Consider the following 22104-nt stretch of genomic DNA (forward strand, 5'->3'; position numbering starts at 1 on the left):
TTGTGCTTCCAAACAGCACAGTTTTACTAGAGAGAAATTATGACTACCACTGATACGAAAGAAAATCTAAAAAGACCTTGAAACATCAGTTTGGTCAGTTTGCTATCCCTTTGAGCAACTACTTTATCAATTAGGCTTTTGCAACACTTGCCCTCATTAAAAACATCTGTAACCCATGTTCTATTAAATACTATAATTTTAATAATTTTTCTTTTTACAGAGTGTGCTACAAATACATAATCTTAACACAGGAGAACACATCACCACTTTACCTCTCGATATAGGCACTGTCAGCGGGTACTCGGGTAAACGTCATCATTCGGAGATGTTTTACCAGTTTACTTCCTTCTTGTCTCCAGGGATTATTTATCATCTTGACTTAACTCAGGAACCGTTAACACCTAAGGTCAGTCATTATGGTATTTAGTCAATTCACTGGTCATTTTTATACTTATATAAGGAAAATATTTCTTACGTTTTGCAAAGTTAACTTTGTTAAATAACTAGTGTTTTGATGAAATTAATAAGTTTTATTTAAACTTTTTGCTTTCAAGAGTATGCAAGAGTTTTATCATAAGTTTTTGTTACTCTACCTACAAGGAGGTTGAGTATTCTGGAGATTTTCAAGACTGCAGTTGTGAGCACATAAATGAGTGATATTTCCAACCTAATAGACAGAGAAAAAAAAAAAGAAAGTTGAGCAATATTTTCAACCTAATATTAAGAGGGGGGGGGGAGCGGCTGGCTCTCTTTTAATTGCTTATGTTAAAATGGAATTTCATCGTAAGTGTAGACTTGTTAATTTTGCATTTGTCATTGACAATTTCTAATTACGTTTCTTTCTAGTATAGTATTATTATTATTATTATTATTATTATAATTATTATTATTATTATTACTTGCTAAGCTACAACCCTAGTTGGAAAAGCAAGATGCTATAAGCCCAGGGGCCCCAACAGGGAAAATAGCCCAGTGAGGAAAGGAAACAAGAAAAAATAATATATTTTAAGAACAATGACATTTAAATAAATATTTCCTATGTAAACTATGAAAACTTTAACAAAACAAGAGGAAGAGAAACGAGATAGAATTGTGAGCCCGAGTGTACCCTCAAGCAAGAGAACTCTAACCCAAGACAGTGGAAGACCATGGTACAGAGGCTATGGCACTACCCAAGACTAGAGAACAATGGTTTGATTTTGGAGTGTCCTTCTCCTAGAAGAGCTGCTTACCATAGCTAAAGAGTCTCTTCTACCCTTACCAAGAGGAAAGTGGTCACTGAACAATTAGAGTGCAGTAGTTAACCCCTTGAGTGAATAAGAATTGTTTGGTAATCTCAAGTGTTGTCAGGTGAATGAGGACAGAGGAGAATCTGTAAAGAATAGGCCAGACTATTCGGTGTATGTGTAGGCAAAGGGAAAGAACCGTAACCAGAGAGAAAGATCCAATGCAGTACTGTCTGGCCAGTCAATGGACCCCGTAACTCTCTAGCGGTAGTATCTCAACGGGCGGCTGGTGCCCTGGCCAACCTTTTTTTTATATAGATGGCCAAAGAAAAATCCTTTAAACCTTTCACAGATTTAAAATTAACTGGAGTATTCTTCAAACTGAACTAGGTTAAAAAGTCAGAAAACATCCATTTATTATTGCCCATGGTTCTGCATACTTCCCAAGTAGGGTTTATGCTACTAACAATGTACTTTTATTTACACAGGTATTTCGGGAGATCAAGATTGAAGGGTTCGATCCGTCGCAGTTTGAAATCAAACAAATCTTCTACTCGAGCAAGGACGGCACAAGCATCCCAATGTTCCTGGTTCACGGCAGGGAAATGAAGCGGGACGGTTCGGCTCCTACTTTGCTGTACGGATACGGCGGATTCAACATCAGTATTCAGCCGTATTTCAGCATCTCCAGAGTTGTGTTTCTTCAGCTTTTTAAGGGGATTATTGCCATTCCAAACATCAGAGGTGGAGGGTGAGTATTTTGGAAGCCCTCTTTGGTAGTTAGTTAATAATTACTCCTTTTGATTGATAAAAATGACAGGTTGAGGCAAGTAGTTAATGCATGCACTTTTTTTAATGATAAAAATTATAAATTTTAGAGGATTAGAAATTTGTATTTCTATGCTTTCTTTTATAGGAGGATGCTTTTGCCTCAACAATTTGAGGACCATTAATTTTTTCATTTATCTTCCATGCATTTCTCCAATTTGAAAACCTTATAGTTTTTTTTTTTTTTTTTTTTTTCTCTCTCTCTCCGAGATTCATCCTGTAAATAGATAATTGATTTTCCTCAGTTATGGTGTTGAAGTCTTCTTCTCATTTAGGGCTCAAGCTTCATCCACCATAGATGTCTCTTTATCATGGAATTAGATTAATTGATCTTTTTAGTCAAAGTTTTACCTTAACAAATCTGTCATCAAAGCAACTTATGCTTCAGGTTTTAAACATTCATAATATTGTTGGGTAGAAAGGATTATTTTTTAATCATAATACATCAGTAATTATTCTTTCCACATCATTAAGATAGGTTTAGAAAAAATTTGATAGATAGAAAAGGGGAAAAATATATAAAGAAAATATGAAGTTGTTGAATAAAGAAATAACGGAATAATTGAGTTTCTTTTTCATTTTTTTTGCCAGGGAATATGGAGAAGCATGGCACAATGCAGGGCGACTCCATAACAAGCAGAATGTGTTCGACGACTTCCAAGCGGCAGCGGAGAACCTGATCAACGAAGGGTACACGTGTAACGGAAAGATAATTATCCAGGGTGGCTCCAATGGTGGTTTATTAGTTGGAGCATGTATTAATCAAAAGCCAGAATTGTTTGGAGCTGCAGTAGCTCAAGTTGGGTAAGAATACCTTTGAATGTTGTGTTTATGATTTTGCTAAATGTGTTGGGAGGAGGAGGACAGTCATTATCTTTTATCAAGAAATCTTGCTGAGTAGTAGTTTTCAATTTGTCATTTTTTAAAGTTTGTTTTGTTGATATCTTTACAAGGCAAAGTATTTTTTTACCTCATAAGTACATTTTGCATCATAGCACTTCAAGCAGTACAACTGATTCAGGGTTCTTCCTTCAAGTAGCACCTCGGTGACTAACCTTACCAGGCCCTAATGCTGAACTGGATGGGTCAAATTCTAAAAGAATCTAAACAAAGGATAAATAATTATTCAATCCTCCTCCTCCTCCATCTTTTGCATACATTTATTCCAGTGTATAATAGTTATTGTATGGTTGAATCTAGATTTGTTCCAACACGAATACTTACCTCGAACTACTTTCTTTAGGAGTTACTGGTAATCTCTCTACCGACCAGAGTTTTGCGTAGGTTACCCCCCACCCCGCTTTCTAAGGAGGCCTACCCCCGGCATTAAGGAATGTGCCCCGAGGGTAGGCTCAACGTAGGTCGCTGCCCGGCTGGGTCAGACTCATCATTAAGTTCTCTGGTCGCGCGGTGTGAACACCTCGCTCTCGTTCTCTATCGATCCTTTGTGTGCGTTCTAGTGCCCCACGTGTTCCCAGCGTGGTAACTTGCGTTTTCCAGTGTACTTTTCCCGGGTGTTCCTGTGCGTTCACCTTCCACCCGTGTGCTTACCCAGTGTTTTCATTGATTCCCTTCGTGCTTGTGTCGTGCGTTGTGTGCATTATGGAGCAAATCCGCCGTTGTCCTGGGCCTAGAGCCGGAAAGTTGTGTGGAGCGTTCCTCTCCAAGCCTGAAGTGGATCCTCACTCCCTTTGTTCCTCCTGTAGGGGAAGGGTTTGCTCGTCAGCAGATACGTGCCCCGAGTGTGTAGACTGGAGCGATATCCAGTGGATACGTTACGGTACCAAAAAGAGAAAATCGGCGAAACGTTCCCCCAGGAAAGCTAGTGTTTCTTCGCCGCTACCATCACCCAGTGAGCGGTCCGACGGGGCCTCGGTTTCACCGTCCCCTACACAGAGTAGGGGACGAGGTAAGTCTAGTGTTGAAAATGAACAAGGCGTCCTTTCCCAGGAGCCCAGTGTAAGTGCAGTGCCAATTGCGGGCCCCTCTAGGGCTAGTGAAGGACCCAGTAGTGCGTCCGGAGAGTCGGCCCTTGTGCTCGGGGGGCACGCTTCCTCCGATGACCCCTTGTGGGGTAGTAACGCGGTGTCGGTATCTCCGCCGCCCTCGTGGGCCTGTGCTTCTGGATCGTCGTTAGGGGGAGACAACCAGAGGAAAGTTCGACCTTCGAGTAACGATGCCTTCGGTTGGAGGCTCCCGAATACGCCAGGTAGGTTACCCCTAAGGATGGATGTGACCCTGGATCCCTGGCTCCCTGGCATGGAACGTTTTGAGTCGTTCCCGACCCTCCCCACGGAAGTCCCCGAAGACTTCCTCCAGCCCTCGATCTCTGGCGTTCAACGCCCGAAGAAGTCCCCCGCAGTCCCCGCTACCAGCCGACACGCGATGAACACAGTGTCGTCGGGTTCATCGGACGTCTATTCCTCGTCAGAGGAAGAGGTCAGGGTAAAACACCGTCGTCGGAGGGAGCGGTCCAGGAGCGAACGTTCCCGTTCGAGGTCGCGTTCCCGGTATAGCAGGAAGCGCTCCCGCTCCCCAGGCCGTAAGTATAGGAGAAGTAGATCTCCCGGTGGCGCCTGGATCTACGTATCTCGGGACTCAAAGGTGCTTTGTTCCCCGGACCGCCGGTCCAGTGAGCGGTCGCCAAGGCTGCCGTCCTCTAAGCACAGCCTTGACCCTCGCGACCTAGCCCGCAGGAAAGACCTCTCTAGAAGGCATAAGTCCTCGAAGCCTCCGGTTCACCCCGCCCAGCGGGGGGAAACGCGCTTCTCGTCAGGCGGCCTGGCCGAACCAGCCCAGCTGGTGCGGCCTTCGGGTCGGAAAGAACGGTTCCCGCTGTCGGGTCAGCCCACGGGAACCGCGTCCTCGGCACCCAGAGCCCTAGGGCGGACGAGAGTTCCCGCTGAACCAGCGATGCCTGCATTATCCCGGGCCCCTGGTGCGGACATACCCGCGGATGAGGTCCAGTACCTCGGCAGGACGGCGCCCCTGGCCCCAAGAGCTAGACGTCCAGTCGGCGTGCCCGGTAACCCAGCTCCCCGGCCCCAAGCCGAGACCTTGGCTGACGGAGGGGAGGGTTCCCTGACGGAGGACTCCGCCTATAGGAGAGTGGTTAGCCTTATCAGAAGGCACCACAAAATAGCAGAACCTGCAACTACGGATGAAGATTCCTGGAGGTCAAGCCTTTTGAGGATCATGCAGACTCCCTCCCAACCTAAGACGTCCCTAGCACTTCCTCTAGCCCGAGATCTAGTCCTAGGGCAGGAGTATGTCGACAAGGTAGTGGCCACCAATGCCGAGGCCCCCAAAACCCAGAGTGCCTCGAAATTGCTCCAGGGCCTCAGAACCCAAGGCAAAGTCTATGTGCCAGCGGGACGACGCCCAGGCCCCTGTAAGTTGGAGTCAGCCGTAGACATCCTTAGTCAAGGCGTCTCAGACGATAGAGCCTCTTCGGCCCCAGTCTGTTTCCCGCCAGCAGAAGCCTCCATGATGGAGGAAATGTCGAGGGACTTAGTAAACGTCTCCTCTTGGCTGGACTGGTGGGCTTCCACTTTGGTAGGTGTACAAGCCTCCTTCAACCCCGAGGACCCTGACCAGCAAGGCCTACTGAGGGACCTCATTACCTCCGGGGGTAAATCCCTCAAGTTTTTGACATATCAGTCTCTCGCACTAACAGCTAACTGGGTGCTCCGTAAGCGAGACACTGTTCTAGCGAAGGTGTCTCGGAAGGTACCAGACAGGGAGGCGCGAGCCATTCGCAGCTTACCCCTGTGGGGAGAGTCTTTGTTTCCTCTGAAGGAACTAGAGGCCATAATGGAGAAGGTCTCGAAAAAGAAGGAGGCTAACGTCCCCAGACCTACGACTTCTAGGAGACCGCCCTACAAGAGGTCCGTCTCGGATAGTGCCGCGACGCCCCAAGCCTCTACCAGCACTACGAGGAGAGAGGCCCCCTCTTCCTCCTGGTCCGCAACGCCTCACCCCCCCCCCGCAGGGGAGCTCCAGCGCCCTCAAGCTCCTTCAGGTCGGGTTACTCCGCCTCTAGGAGAGGCAGATCAGGCCGCCCCTCTAGAAGAAGATAGAGTGGGAGGCCCCCTATCCCCGCCCAAGCCTCGGGTTGGGGGATGCCTCAGACGTCATTGGCAAGCATGGAAGGCTCAAGGAGCAGAGCCTTGGACAGTGTCCGTACTAAAGGAGGGCTACAGACTTCCGTTCCTAACGGAACCACCCCCTCTTATTCCGGCCAACCGGACAGAATGGCTAGCTCCCAAAGACCCGTTAAAGAGGACCGCCCTTCAAGAGGAGGTATCCTCCATGTTAGAGAAGGGCGCCATGGAAGAAGTTCTTCTCCCAGGGCCAGGTTTCTACAGTCGCCTGTTCCTGGTGGAGAAAGCGACCGGGGGGTGGAGACCGGTTATAGATCTGTCAGCTCTCAACAAGTTCGTCAAGAAGACGGACTTCAAAATGGACACTCCGAAGTCAGTCCTGCTGTCCCTGAGGGAGAAAGATTATATGATGACCATCGACCTCAAGGACGCTTACTTCCAAATTCCGGTCCACCTCTCGAGTCGAAAGTTCCTCCGGGTGAAATGGGGTTCCCAGATCCTGCAATTCAGGACCCTTTGCTTAGGTCTGTCAACAGCGCCCCAGGTGTTCACGAGAGTCTTCACGACTGTCTCAGTGTGGGCTCACGAACGAGGCATTCGCCTTATCAGATACCTGGACGACTGGTTGCCTCTTTCCGCCTCAAAGGTCCTCTTGGAGGAACAAGGGAGAAGTCTCCTCCAGTTTTGCAAGGATCTGGGGATCGTAATCAACCCGAAGAAGTCAAATCTATCCCCATCCACCAGAATGAACTACTTGGGAATGACATTAGACACCATTCAAGGAAAAGTTTTCCCTTCGGAGGACAGGATAAGAAACCTCAGGCACATTAGTCAGCCGTTCCTGTCAGAACACCCCAGGAGAGCGAAAGGCTGGCAGAGGCTGATAGGTCACCTGGTCTCATTGGAGAAACTAGTTCCCCCAAGGGAGGGTAAGGCTCAGATCCATCCAATGGAATCTCAAGAACCTCTGGTGCCAGACGGACTCACAACAGGTGCTAATCCCAGTCCTTCCAAACACGAGACCCTCCCTAGAATGGTGGCATTGCCAGTCGAACTCACTCAAGGGGATGCCCTTCGGGACCAGCCCTCCCGAGTTACTACTGTTCACAGACGCCTCCAACCAGGGATGGGGAGCCCATCTCCTCGATGAAACGGCACGAGGTACCTGGTTGGAAGGGGAGAGGCAACTCCACATCAATGTCCCGGAGTTGAAAGCAGTCCAGAAGGCGTGCCTACACTTCGCAAGTCTGCTAAAGGGAAACACCGTGGCGTTGATGTGCGACAACGCCACGGTAGTAGCATACATAAAGAAACAGGGAGGCTTGAAATCGAAGGAGTTGTGCGATCTCACCATAGAGATTCTAGATTGGGCAGAAGAAAATCAAGTGGTGATGTTAGCAAGGTTCATTCCCGGGAAGAAAAACGGTCTGGCCGACGGCCTCAGCAGAATGGGCCAGATAGTAGGGACAGAATGGTCCCTTCTCCCAGAAGTAGCCAAGCTCATCATTCAACGCTGGGGTTCCCCGGTGATGGACCTCTTTGCAACAAAACTCAACACCCAACTCCCAGTCTATTGCTCCCCTGTACCAGACCCGAAAGCAGCCTTAGAAGACGCCTTTCAGCACAAGTGGGACAATCTGGATGTGTACGCTTTTCCCCCTTTCACGTTGATAAGACAAGTGCTCAACAGAGTAAGGACAGCCCGAAACCTAAAGATGACTGGTAGCGCCCTGGTGGCCGGAGAGAGAGTGGTTCGCGGACCTAAAAGATCTATCGAGTCAACCGCCGTGGCCTCTGCCCGCCAGGTCAGACCTTCTGCACCAGCCTCACTTTCTCAGGCTCCACGACAACCCACTCTCCCTACGTCTTCACGCCTGGAGACTATCGAGCGGCTCCTGAAGAAGGAAGGATATTCTTCCTCCACGGCTAAGAGAATGTCTCTATACCTGAGAAAGTCGTCAGCCGCGGTCTACCAGGCAAAATGGGCCTCCTTCACGAAGTGGTGCTCTGAGAGGCACATTAGACCTCTTAAGGCCTCTGTCCCAGACATAGCAGATTTTCTGGTGTTTCTTAGGGACAAGGTGGGAATGTCAATTCCGGCCATAAAAGGAGTTCGAGCCGCCTTAGGCCAAGTCTTCCTCCTGAAGGGCATCGACCTGGGGGCCTCGAGACACATAGCTATGCTTGTGAAGAGTTTCGAGCAGTCTTGCCCCCCCACAGGCGAGTAGGGTGCCCCAGTGGGACTTAGCCAAGGTCCTGAAGATGCTGTGTCGTCCCCCCTTTGAACCCTTGAAGGATATCGTAGACAGAGATCTCACCCTCAAGGCCGTCTTCTTGCTGGCCTTAGCGTCCGCTTAGAGAGTGGGAGAGATCCATGGTCTATCATACGACGTTTCTCATTCAAAAGGGTGGAAAGAAGTATCCTTCAAGTTCGTGCCTTCTTTTGTGGCCAAGACTCAGAACCCAGCAGTCTGGGACCCGAAGTTTGAGGGTTTCTCAATTCCTGCCATCCCTAAGACAGGCAATGCAGAAGACTTAAAATTATGCCCTGTGCGAACAATTAGGAAATACCTAGAAAGAACAGTGCATCTCCGACCAGGCATCAAGAGCCTCTTCGTTTCCACAGGTATTAATAAGAAACAAGTTTCCAGAAACACCATTTCCTTCTGGTTGAGACAAGTTATCGCCAGAACCTACAAGGAAGATGGCATAGCAGTGCCAGGCACCCCCCGGCCTCATGACATCAGGGGCCTGAGCACCTCCTTAGCCTTTGAGAAAAACATGGCAGTGGGGCAGATACTGCGAGCAGGTACTTGGTCGAACCAGTCAACCTTTACTGCCCATTACCTCAAGGACTACTCAAGAAAATCCTTAGACGGGTTCTCCATTGGAACAGTCATCTTCGCCCTCCAAGCGGTGTAACGGTAAAAACCCCAGGCGCGATCAAGACTAGCAACCGGTAGGCACAAGTGCGGTTTCCTACCTCCTACCCAGTTGCTTACTTGCCTCTTCGGGGAATACCGACTGATACCATAGGATAACACATTCTTCATGACTACGCTCCTGGAAGGAACGTCAAAAGAAGTTTTTCAAAGGGTGAGTACTGAATTTTTGTGTAGTTACCCTCGCATCCGCTTTCTAGTAGGTCCCGTTATCCCTAGGCCTCTTGGCCTCCACGTCCCGGGTCAGGGGGTCAGAATAGCACTCCCGCCTCCTAAAGTGTAAGTCTCCTAAAGAAATTAGTTCGAGGTAAGTACAGTATGGTCCCGAATTATGCGAGAATTTGGTCGATTAATGACCTCGTGTAAATGGAAAATCGCGAATTTCGAAACACACAACTAACAGAAATAATTCCATTGCGGCCATGGCAACCAGCAATTTGCCTATTCAAATGTGTTTACTACCCATTTCCAATACTTTCTTTGTACTATACTGTATTTCTTTATAATATCAAATTGTTCTTGTAAATAAATAAAACATTTAATATACTTTAAAGTTCTAATAACTTGAAAAATGCTTAAAATTACAACCAGGATAGGTGTAAACACCATATATTTTCCGTTATAACACAACCCAAAATACAGACAAATTTTAATGTTTGTCATATCTATTGTATAATACAACTGGTGAATAGCAAAACCATCACTCTATAGACTAGCTTGTTGTATGATTGAAAATCCAGAAATATCAAAATAAAGGCGATTTTATATCATGCGTTTCCTAAACACGCTAAAAAGCACAATAGAAAACGACAACCCATGTTTTGTTTACGTTTATCTCTGATCACAACGAAGAAACAGACGCATTTATGCATGTGTTTTTGAATTGACAGCAATTTTACCAAGTATAGATTATATGTTGAATTTGTTATTACCAATGATCTAATTATTTTTATTAGAACTTTCAAATAAATGAAATGAATGCCATTTATGAAATGTTTTTCTTTATGACGCCGCCTGAAACGGAAACCTTCCATTTGTTTACGCTCCATCTTCGATCATAATAAACAAACGAATGCATTAAACACACATGATCTAAGTCATAACTAATGATATTACAAACATTTAGTAAACATTATGTTATTACAAATATTTTACTTACCGTATCCATATAAATTCCTAAATTCGTAGCAAAGCTGGAAATTTTTTTTTTCCTTATGCGTTTAATCCACAATAGCAAACTGCCGCTAATGACAAAGTGATAACTTACGATAATTCTAAACTGTTACGAAAGATAATTGTCCTTTCCATATCCAAAATACTTTTCCTAACTTCAGTTATAAGTCAACTTGTAACCACCTCAATTATGGATCCATATGCAAAAAAGGTAAAAGAAGAAAGTACTAGGCCTATTTTTAAAGTCACCGAACAATTAGGTTACCGCTATAACGTTCGATGAGAGAGAGAGAGAGAGAGAGAGAGAGAGAGAGAGAGAGAGAGAGAGAGAGAGAGAGAGGGATGGTTTTAAAGTACTAAACAATAAATATGATAGGTTATAACACATTGGTGTTTATGTAATATTAACTGTATAGATGGTTTGAATAAGTTAAGAAATGGTGTAAACAATTCTTTGTTATTGTATTCGCGCGGAAGCTAGACATCAGCTGATGTGATCACAGCCAAAAGTAAAACAAAAATAAGTTAGCAATACTCGATTTTTAAAACACACCCGAAATTTAACAACATAAGTACATGTTTTATTATAGCGCAATTGACATTTAAAGAGTAAAAATTTTCTGGAATAGAATGGTGTTTCCTAAAAAATAGTGGTTTGCGGACGAAATCGGTTACCGTATTTTAAGCTATGATTGAAATGGATGTACAGTATACACGGTATAATTTTTTCGTTTTGTATTTAATTGACACTTCAAGAAAACCGATTTTGGTTTCTTCATCTATTTGTAAGTATTGTATAACGAGAGAGAGAGAGAGAGAGAGAGAGAGAGAGAGAGAGAGAGAGAGAGAGAGAGAGAGACTCAGCTGTTGTAATTGAATGTCGTGTTTTTGTTTCGTGTACCCCCTGAAGCGAGGAATTGATCGCCACAACTAACAATATTCATGTTAATTTCATTCTTAAACTCAAGTTGCCATATGTGAACTATGGTTTTATTTCTTACGGAGAGAGAGAGAGAGAGAGAGAGAGAGAGAGAGAGAGAGAGAGAGAGAGAGAGAGATTCCTGCCATCAAATATCTCTCTCTCTCTCTCTCTCATAGATTTTATTTTACCGTCTACTCTACAAAACCAATGTTTGCAATTCAAATGTATACTGTTTAAAATATGACAAAATATTGACGACTCGTTACCCAAGTTTAGGCTATTCACTGCCGATAAACACAAAATATTGACGACTCGTTACCGAAGTTTAGGCTATTCACTGCCGATAAACGAAGCCAGTCTACTCGTGAAAACCTTGAACGCCCAGAGGGAAAAATAAGGCTTTTAAATAATGCTTTAATATACCATCATTAACACTACCATTACAATTATCGTAAGGTTGGAGAAAGATAAAGATTGCCGAGAACGTAACCACATTTCTGTTTACATTTTGTCAGCTGGACTCGCACAGTTAACAGTTGATTTCATTGTTGATGTGGAATTTTATCCTTAAATAGGCTATTCATTATGAAATTATGTTAATGAAATGTAATGTTAATATTGTTTTGTAACATTTACAATAAATCACCGTATTTAGGGCTACCAATATACTTAAAAAGACAATAGATTTGATACATTTTGTAGTGCTTGACTCGCGAACTTTGAACAGCCTCGCAGATACAGAAAATTTATTTTTGAAAAATAGCGATCGCGGAAAAGGGGAATCGTGTAATTCGAACACGCTTAATTCGGGACCCTACTGTATTCGTGTTGGAACAAATCAAAAATTTTAAGTAATTTTTATTTTTCCTAACATACTTACCGAGAACTACTTTCGGGTAATGGCCCTCCCTTCCTTCCCCGAGTGCCTCTCTTCCCTTGCTAGCATTGTGCTAATTCAATAGAACTTAATGATGAGTCTGACCCAGCCGGGCAGCGACCTACGTTGAGCCTACCCTCGGGGCACATTCCTTAATGCTGGGGGTAGGCCTCCTTAGAAAGCGGGGTGGGGGATAACCTACGCAAAACTCTGGTCGGTAGAGAGGAGATTACCAGTAACTCCTAAAGAAAGTAGTTCTCGGTAAGTATGTTAGGAAAAATAAAAATTACTTAAAATTTTTGATATTTCTATGAAACTTCCCTAATGTTCATAAGGTTGGTTTTATTGATATTTACCTATAAAGTAAAAAAAAAAAAATCCTGTTTTGTCTTTTCAATAGACTTAGGTATCTTGTAAAGTAATGAGACACCAGCAGTTAATTGCAGTATCTAGTGGCTTGAATATGCCTTGCGTTCTTTGTAGTCTTCAGCTTGTTGACAGCCCCTTAGATTGAATGAGTTAAATCTTTTAGTGCGTTTAGAGATTTCTTCTGGATTTATTTTTGGGCGATTATGATCCGCATTCTGTTTGCATTTCGGAGGACAGTAATGCGATTTAAATAACCGTTGTGACAAGACAGAAACTAGTGTGCCCTTTTCTTCGCCATCAACGTCGAGCTGCACATCATTGGCAGCAGTTACTGGGTCGTCTGCCTTCATTAGAGAAACTTGCCCCTCGTGGTCGTCTACATCAGGCGTGGTTCATAGAAATAAACCAAGTTTTGATGATTAAATTAATTAAAACACTCATGTACATCCTCACCTTCCTCCACGCTGATTTGCGGTGTCAAAAGGACAGGGAGATTAAAGAGCAAAGAATTCAGTTATTGCTATTCATTGTTAGTGTTTCATTAACTTATTAGAGACATAAGTCTATTGAAAAGTAAAGAAAACAGGAGATATTTAAGTTTTATGGGTAAATATCATTAAAACAGTGCTTCCAGACAGAAGCTGTATGAACATCATGTGAGTACTGTATAGAAATAAATTTAATATAAAAAAATCTGTTTTTGTGATTGTTTTGGGTAGTGACCATGGTACAGTAGTTTATTATGACAGCTATCATAGATTTTTCTTCAAATTTCAGTGTGATGGACATGTTGCGTTTCCACAAATTCACGATTGGTTACGCCTGGTGCTCCGATTATGGAAATCCTGACGAGAAAGAACACTTTGATAACGTTATCAAGTATTCGCCTCTCCACAATATTAAAGAACCTCCAAAAGGTGTCCAGGTAAGGATGGATTACTAAAAGTGGTCTCATGATGATGGTCACTAGCTTTTGTAGTCCCAGTGATATAGTTGAACAAAAAATTTTATATACTGTACATGATCAAAATCGAGATTTTTAGTATATTCTACCCATTTCTTTTTGAGAAATTCTGTTTTTCTTTCTTGGAATTCGCCAACTTTTAATGGACCTCTGTAATCATTACATAAGGGTTTTAATAGCTTCTCTCCATTAACTAGCAAAACTATTTTTAGCCTTCTTCCATATTACTGTTATCTTCTTTCTTGCTTCCTTTCTGCTATCCAACCTCTCATAACCTTCCTTTCCTTGCTACTGCAGCTCAGATTATATTAATGGGAAAATCTGGGTGAATTGGGAAATGTCTTAATCTTCAGGAAGAGACCAATTATGTTTAGGATAATTTATATCACTTTTGCTCCCACAGTACCCAGCAACCCTGATGTTGACTGCCGACCACGATGATCGAGTAGTGCCTCTCCATTCGTTCAAATTCACGTCTGAGTTGCAGCATAAGCTGGGAAGCCTGTCTTCGCAGACCAATCCTCTTATAATCCGTATTGAAACTAAAGCTGGTCACGGTGGTGGAAAGCCTACAGCAAAGATTGTAAGTACTACATGTAAAGAGAACCTTGAGGTTTTAAATTGATCAAGATTATTTTCTTTTTACTGGTTAATAATTATAATCAATTGTTCATTAGCTAAATGGTGCATGATGACTATGGGGCGTAACTGACATTATATACATGTATGTATATATGCATGAGAAAATGTCTTCATATTAAGTGGTTAGTACTCTTTCAATCGATTATTTTTGTAAGTTCAAGGGTCAGTAATTTTCCTTTTATTCATTATATCCAGAGTATTTAAAAAAATTTTGATACTAGTTTCCAATCTCTGGCCTAACCATCATACGTTAAAATAATAAATTTGTTCGTTTGTGAATAAAATATTGTATATTTCTCCCTTTTTAACTTGGTGATACAACCGAATTGGTTAAATCCCTAGGCAACAGCACTAAACTTTGAAATTTCTTTCATTTCAGATCGAGGAACACACAGACATCTTTTGCTTTATCATGCAGTCTTTAGGATTGGAAATTTCATGACCACCACACTCAGGAATTACTCTGTCTTCAAATCTTTAAAGTCATGCATGTTTTGCAGATTGGATTCCAGCTATTTTTTCTATGGCCAGTGAACTTTGTATACCAAATGAAATTGCACCACATTTTGGTTTGCAATTGAGTTATGAAATGATCAAGTATACAATTCTGAGGAAGAACGAGTTTGGTACTAACTATCCTTCGTGTTTCTGTTGTAATTACGTCTAGCAGGTGAGAAATTTATTAAAGGCATTGTGTAACTAAATTCCACAATCTTGACACTGTTTGTACTCTTTCAGTTCAAGGTAGATCAGTTGAGTACACAGTAATCCCTCTGCTATCGCTGATGTTACGTTCCAAGCGACGTCTGAAAAACTGGGTAAACTAGATACAGACAGATATCTATGGTATATATTTTAAAGTTTTCATATTTTCCTGTACTTAACTTTGGAATATTAAACTCTCCTGCCATCAGAAATCGGCAATATAGTTTTACATGTAATATATTTAAAATGTGCAATGTCCTGAGAGAGAATAGGTGAAATGCAATAAGGCGAGGGATTACTGTACTGTAATACATCCTATGAAATATTGCTGCAATGATGTGTCCTCAATAATTATCTTTGGCCCCAAATACCTCACATAAATTAGTTACGGGTGCCACACAAAGCCACATTGTAAGTGGTACGGCTTGCAAGTAAAGGTGTTTCTGATGGATTACAGCTTTATTGTCAGCATACATTTGTAGCAAACAACAACTATCAGAAGTTATGTTATTGCTTAAGGTCCTCTGAATACCTAAGGGCTTCTAAACTGAAATCACTACAAAGACATACAGTTAATTAGGCAGTTAAACTGGTGTCCAAACCTAAATTGAGAGCCTGTAGTAGTAATAATTCAAAGCAGTTGTTACTTTTTCACACTGAGTAAATTTGCTATTGAAAAAGTACTAGGTATTAGTATAACTATAACTCATTGTGTATTTAAAAAAAAAATCTTATGAAGACTAGACTCCCATTTTCAATAAGGTGAATCGTGAATTTTCTGATGTCTCGAGTTCTTTCCTTGAGTGAAAGCATAGTTCATTTTGTGTAATTAATATTGATATCGATACAAATAGGATATTTACTTCTGTATTATACTGTAACATATAATGAAATCCATAAACAGGTACTTGAGTTCAAACTGCTCTCTATCAAAAGAATAAATAAAGCAACTATCATGTTCATAATGATTCTTTTCTAGAGAAAATTTGTCGACCAGTAGTGTCGTTCCTTCTAGCTCAGAAACTAAAAAGGATTTCATTATCCCGCCCCTTTTATACAAATTTCTAAAAGAGCACTGCCTTAGCAGATGAGAAAATACAGAATTTAAGAAAATATCCTTCTATAGCAATTTTAGTTCTAAAAATATATTCACAATACATTAAGATTAATTATTAGTCACAATGAGACAGCTTGAAAAATGTAATACTCAAGTCAATTACAGTTTGTTAAGAGTTGACAACCAATATTCACTGATGAGTAAATAGTTTTCATCAAAATTGTTGGTCTGAATTGTAAAAATTGCCATTTGCGGTAAAAGATGATTTGCAAACAATGATTTTTTAAAAATATTATTATTAAATACTCGATGTTTTCTAAATAACTCCAGTTATATAAAGCAGAATTCAATGCAACAGAAGCAAGTTGCTTAAACCACAGGGAATGTTGGTTGTAAGTTAAGTACTTGACATATCAGAGGCGGTGGATATCTTTTGTTAATATAGCTTTCATATTACAGGGATTTACACATGGACAGAATAGCTTAATCTAAGCTGCTTTTTTTTGTGTTTATCAATTCAATAATCTCTCTCTTTACTTATAAACTATGCAAATAACCTATGAACACAGGAGACATTTTTTATATAACATTAACAAAAACACTGAAATAAAAGGGGGCAACTATCACTTAACTACATCTGTAAAAACAAAACTTTTTACATGATAGAATTACGCTGTTAAAAGACAAAATCGGAAACTATGTGTGACAAACTCCAAGTGTCCACATCATACTCGTATCATCAATAATCTTAATCCTAGCAACATTCTGGTACATCAAAAAGTCATAGCTTCAACCATTAATGAATGTTTCACTATTTCATATCCACATCAAAATACAGTAGAATAAATATGTGCCATTTTTATTCATGTTGAAAATTCTGTTTTTTTCCCCTACTACTATACCATTATGTATCCAACAACATTAACATACAAAATGTAAAGTTAATAATGACTTGAGGCAGCATGTGACTAACAAAATTATAAGGAATTCAGAGGTGAGTTCATTGCCCTCGGATTTATTCAGATGTATATAATTTAACTGTCAGAAGAGAAGTCTTGCTTGATACTACCAGAATGTTTTGTCACTTGAAATATATAGGTACCAAATATATCACTTCTGAGATATACTGTATATAGTCGAGCATGTTTGGAAGCAGTATTTGACATGAAAGGAGTATTTGACATAAAAATATCAACATCTTCTATGAACAGCAGATGAATAATTATAACGTTATGTGGAATGAAATGAAGACTAGATATTTAAAAAATATAGCTAACAACTCATGGACATCCATATTACATTGAACACAATAAAGAAGGTTTAAATAATATACACTGTTGAAGTCAACTTCATCATGAAGAACTGTGTTAAAACAGAAAGTGAGACTATAAACTATACACATTTTAACAATATTTTAACTTATTCAACAAATTATACAACAATAAACACAATAAAATCTTTATAACATCACATGTATACATTATATAATACTTGATATTTGAGAACCTCTGTATTATCATTTCACTTACTCTGACATCAACAATTTCAACATGAAATACATACTTTCAATATTTGTGCATTACACAACAGTAATATCTCATTAAATCCCAATATGATAGGTATTTTTTTTAAATTAACACAGCAATTGAAACAGATTCACAAAACAACAATTATTAAATGACCCTAAAATGAGCAAAATCTTAGAAAATCTTGATGACCAACGAACGTTGCTTCGTTTAACGACGATTCTTTGGCGTTTGGGAAAGGGAAACAGTCATGTGTTTCACTGGTATTGGTGGACCTGCTCCAACGCCCCAGACTGCATGTACTGTGCTTGCTGAGGGTTGTAATTACTGGTGCTACCCAACATCCCACGTCTGTTTCTGTATTTCTGCTGTTTAGCCATCTGAAAGTCACACGAGTATTTAATAATTTAACAAACAAAATAAACAATTCTTCACACCAAATCAGCCTTAACAGCGTATTCTTACGTCTTGCCAATGGAAGATGGTAAGTAACTATGGACGACTATTGATATGTGCACATGCTTGTCAGTAGCTAGTAACTATCCTGTGTTTGTTTTAAAGGTTTAAAGGCCACTCATGAATGGCAGAGGCAAGGGACAGTGACATTGCCCTATCAAGAGACTGACCATATACTGTTACTATTTCACGGAGCGACACAAGTTGAGCCCAGAAAAGGGGTTTTGATGAAGGAAAAATCTATTTCTGGGCGAGGGACAAATAAATGTACATCCATACTTGTACAGTACAGGTAGATGTTTACAGTTAATAGTGGTCTGTTTATTTGTGAATGTGGTTTGCTCTAAGATCGTATAAAATAGATATTTTTTAAGGTTAAATAAATTAATTTGTGATTGTATAAAATAAACTTAGTTGTTACATTTATTAATATTTACACTCAATATCTTTGCTTATTTCGCATACCCTACGTCACCACCAACAGCTGATATGTCTGTTTTTCTTGCTGTTGTTCAATATCAAAAATTTTAAGTAATTTTTATTTTTCCTAACATACTTACCGAGAACTACTTTCTTTGGAGTCACTTGTGATCTCCTCTCTATCGACCAAGGTTTTCGCGCCGTTACCCCCCTACTCCGTTCTCTACATAGGCCTACCCCCGTCGCCAAGGAATGCGCCCCGAGGGCAGGATCAGGGCAGGTCACTGCCTCTCTGGGTCATTCTCCTCATTAAGTTCATTGTATTAGCCCAACCTGGCAATGGAAGGATGGCACTCGGGGAAGGAAGGGAGGGCCATTACCCGAAAGTAGTTCTCGGTAAGTATGTTAGGAAAAATAAAAATTACTTAAAATTTTTGATTTGTTCCAACACGAATACTTACCTCGAACTACTTTCTTTGGAGACTTATACTTTAGGAGGCGGGAGTGCTATTCTGACACTTGACATGGCATGTAGGGCCTAGAGGGCTATGGAATGCGGGGGCCTATCAGAGTGCGGGAGTGAGGGTAACTGCGCAACCTTACGCTATTATCTAAGACTCACCTCTTGAAAAATTCTTCTGACGATTTCCCCCGAAGTGTAGTCGCGAAGAATGTGTTCATCTTTGGGGACAGCCTGTAAACTCCTAAGAGGAGAGCCAGAGAGCGGGTAGGCGATAAGGAGGGCTTCGCACTCGCTCCTATCGGAGGTTAGCCCCGCAAGTGCCTCTGGCCTCACCGCTACACTGCTTGGAGGGCGGCAATGACTGTCCCAATGGAGAACCAGCTTCCTTGTAAGATCTGGCGATCACCTGTCTCAACCAGAAGGAGATGGTGTTTTTGGAAACTTGTTTCTTATTAATACCTGTGGAAACGAAGAAGCTCTTGATATCCGGTCGGAGATGCGCTGTCCTTTCCAGGTATTTTCTAATTGTTTGCACTGGGCACAATTTTAAGTGTTCTGCATTACCTGTCTTAGGGATGGCAGGATTCGAGAAACCTTCAAACCTCGGGTCCCAGACTGCTGGGTTTTGAGTCTTGGCCACAAAAGAAGGTACGAACTTGAAGGATACTTCTTTCCACCCTTTTGAGTGAGAGACGTCGAATGACAAACCATGGATCTCTCCCACTCTCTTAGCGGACGCCAAGGCCAGCAAGAAGACGGCCTTGAGGGTGAGATCTTTGTCCACGATATCCTTCAAGGGTTCAAAGGGGGGATGACACATCATCTTCAGGACCTTGCCTAAGTCCCACTGGGGCACCCTCCTCGCCTGAGGGGGGCAAGACTGCTCGAAGCTTTTGACAAGCATCGCTATGTGTCTCGAGGCCCCCAGGTCGATGCCCTTCATGAGGAAGACTTGGCCTAAGGCAGCCCGAACTCCTTTTATGGCTGGGATTGACATCCCTACTTTGTCCCTGAGAAACACCAGAAAATCTGCTATGTCTGGGACAGAGGCCTTAAGAGGTCTAATGTGCCTCTCAGAGCACCACTTCATGACGGAGGCCCATTTTGTCAGGTAGACCGTGGCTGACGACTTTCTCAGGAATAGAGACATTCTCTTAGCCGTGGAGGAAGAATATCCTTCTTTCTTCAGGAGCCGCTCTTTAGTCTTCAGTCGTGAAGACGTAGGGAGAGTGGGTTGTCGTGGAGCTTGAGAAAGTGAGGCTGGTGCCGAAGGTCTGACCTGGTGGACAGAGGCCACGGCGGTTGACTTGATAGGTCTTTTAGATCCGCGAACCACTCTCTCTCTCTCCGGCCACCAGGACGCTACCAAAGTCATCTTTAGGTTTCGGGCCGTCCTTACTCTGTTGAGCACTTGTCTTATCAACGTGAAAAGGGGGAAAGGCGTACACATCCAGAATGTCCCACTTGTGCTGAAAGGAGTCTTCTAAGGCTGCTTTCGGGTCTGGTACAGGGGAGCAATAGACTGGGAGTTGGGCGTTGAGGTTGTTGCAAAGAGGTCAACCACCGGGGAAACCCCAGCGTTGAATGATGAGCTTGGCTATTCTTGGGAGAAGGGACCATTCTGTCCCTACTATCTGGCCCATTCTGCTGAGGCCGTCGGCCAGAACGTTTTTCTTCCCGGGAATGAACCTTGCTAACATCACCACTTGATTTTCTTCTGCTCAATCTAGACTCTATGGTGAGATCGCACAACTCCTTCGATTACAAGCACCCTGCTTCTTTATGAATGCCACTACCGTGGTGTTGTCGCACATCAACGCCACGGTGTTTCCCTTTAGCAGACTTGCGAAGTGTAGGTACGCCTTCTGGACTGCTTCCAACTCCAGGACATTGATGTGGAGTTGCCTCTCCCTTTCCAACCAGGTCTCTCGCGCCGTTTCGTCGAGGAGAAGGGCTCCCCATCCCTGGTTGGAGGCGTCTGTGAACAGTAGTAACTCGGGAGGGCCGGTCCCGAAGGTCGTCCCATTGAGTGAGTTCGACTGGCAATGCCACCATTCTAGGGAGGGTCTCGTGTTTGGAAGGACTGGGATTAGCACCTGCTGTGAATCCGTCTGTCACCAGAGGTTCTTGAGATTCCATTGGATGGATCTGAGCCTTACCCTCCCTTGGGGAACTAGGTTCTCCAATGAGACCAGGTGACCTATCAGCCTCTGCCAGTCTTTCGCCCTCCAGGGGTGTTCTGACAGGAACGGCTGACTAATGTGCCTGAGGTTTCTTATCTTATCCTCCGAAGGGAAAACTTTTCCCCGAATGATGTCTAATGTCATTCCCAAGTAGTTCATTCCGGTGGATGGGGATAGATTTGACTACTTCGGGTTGATTACGATCCCCAGATCCTTGCAAAACTGGAGGAGACTCCTCCCTTGTTCCTCCAAGAGGACCATTGAGGCGGAAAGAAGCCACCAGTCGTCCAGGTATCTGATAAGGCGAATGCCTCGTTCGTGAGCCCCCACTGAGACAGCCGTGGAGACTCTCGTGAACACTTGGGGCGCTGTTGACAGACCAGAGCAAAGGGTCCTGAATTGCAGGATCTGGGAACCCTATTTCACCCGGAGGAACTTCCGACCCGAGGTGTGGACCGGAATCTGGAAGTATGCGTCCTTGGGGTCGATGGTCATCATATAATCTTTCTCCCTCAAGGACAGCAGGACTGACTTCTGAGTGTCCATTTTGAAGACGTCTTCTTGACGAACTTGTTGAGAGCTGACAGATCTATAACCGGTCTCCACCCCCCGGTCGCTTTTTCCACCAGGAACAGGCGACTGTAGAAACCTGGCCCTGGGAGAAGAACTTCTTCCATGGCACCCTTCTCTAGCATGGACGATACCTCCTCTTGAAGGGCGGTCCTCTTTAACGGGTCTTTGGGATCTAGCCATTCTATCCGGTTGGCCGGAAAAAGCGGGGGTGGTTCCGTTAGGAACGGAAGTCTGTAGCCCTCCTTTAGTACGGACACTGTCCAAGGCTCTGCTCCTAGAGCCTTCCATGCTTGCCAATGACGTCTGAGGCATCCTCCAACCCGAGGGTTGGGCAGGGATAGGGGGCCTCCCACTCTATCTTCTTCTAGAGGGGCGGCCTGATCTGCCTCTCCTAGAGGCGGAGTAACCCGACCTGAAGGAGCTTGAGGGCGCTGGAGCTCCCCTGCGGGGGGGCTGAGGCGTTGCGGACCAGGAGGAAGAGGGGGGGCTTCTCTCCTCGTAGTGCTGGTAGAGGCTTGGGGTGTCGCAGCACTATCCGAGACGGACCTCTTATAGGGCGGTCTCCTAGGAGTCGTAGGTCTGGGGACGTTAGCCTCCTTCTTTTTCAAGACCTTCTCCATTATGGCTTCTAGTTCCTTCAGAGGAAACAAAGACTCTCCCCACAGGGGAAGGCTG

General features: G+C 43.2%; 2 protein-coding genes across 2 annotated transcripts in view; one reads left to right on the top strand and one right to left on the bottom strand.

Moving 5' to 3' along the window:
- The window catches only part of LOC137625500 (prolyl endopeptidase), a 32042-nt gene extending 17378 nt beyond the window's left edge, over positions 1–14664 (top strand). Inside the window, exons 8-13 of the mRNA XM_068356410.1 lie at positions 221–406; positions 1715–1977; positions 2646–2858; positions 13218–13365; positions 13808–13987; positions 14426–14664. Of these exons, the coding sequence (XP_068212511.1) occupies positions 221–406; positions 1715–1977; positions 2646–2858; positions 13218–13365; positions 13808–13987; positions 14426–14488 (1053 nt within the window). The 3' untranslated portion in view covers positions 14489–14664. The remainder of the gene's footprint in view (positions 1–220; positions 407–1714; positions 1978–2645; positions 2859–13217; positions 13366–13807; positions 13988–14425) is intronic.
- Positions 14665–15475: 811 nt separating this feature from the next.
- Positions 15476–22104, bottom strand: part of Itpr (Inositol 1,4,5,-trisphosphate receptor) — a 232608-nt gene continuing 225979 nt past the window's right edge. Inside the window, 1 exon segment of the mRNA XM_068356085.1 lies at positions 15476–17714. Coding sequence (XP_068212186.1) covers positions 17592–17714 — 123 coding nt within the window. The 3' untranslated portion in view covers positions 15476–17591.

The sequence above is a fragment of the Palaemon carinicauda genome, chromosome 32 (assembly GCF_036898095.1).
Source record: "Palaemon carinicauda isolate YSFRI2023 chromosome 32, ASM3689809v2, whole genome shotgun sequence".
NCBI classification, from domain to species: Eukaryota; Metazoa; Arthropoda; class Malacostraca; order Decapoda; family Palaemonidae; genus Palaemon; species Palaemon carinicauda.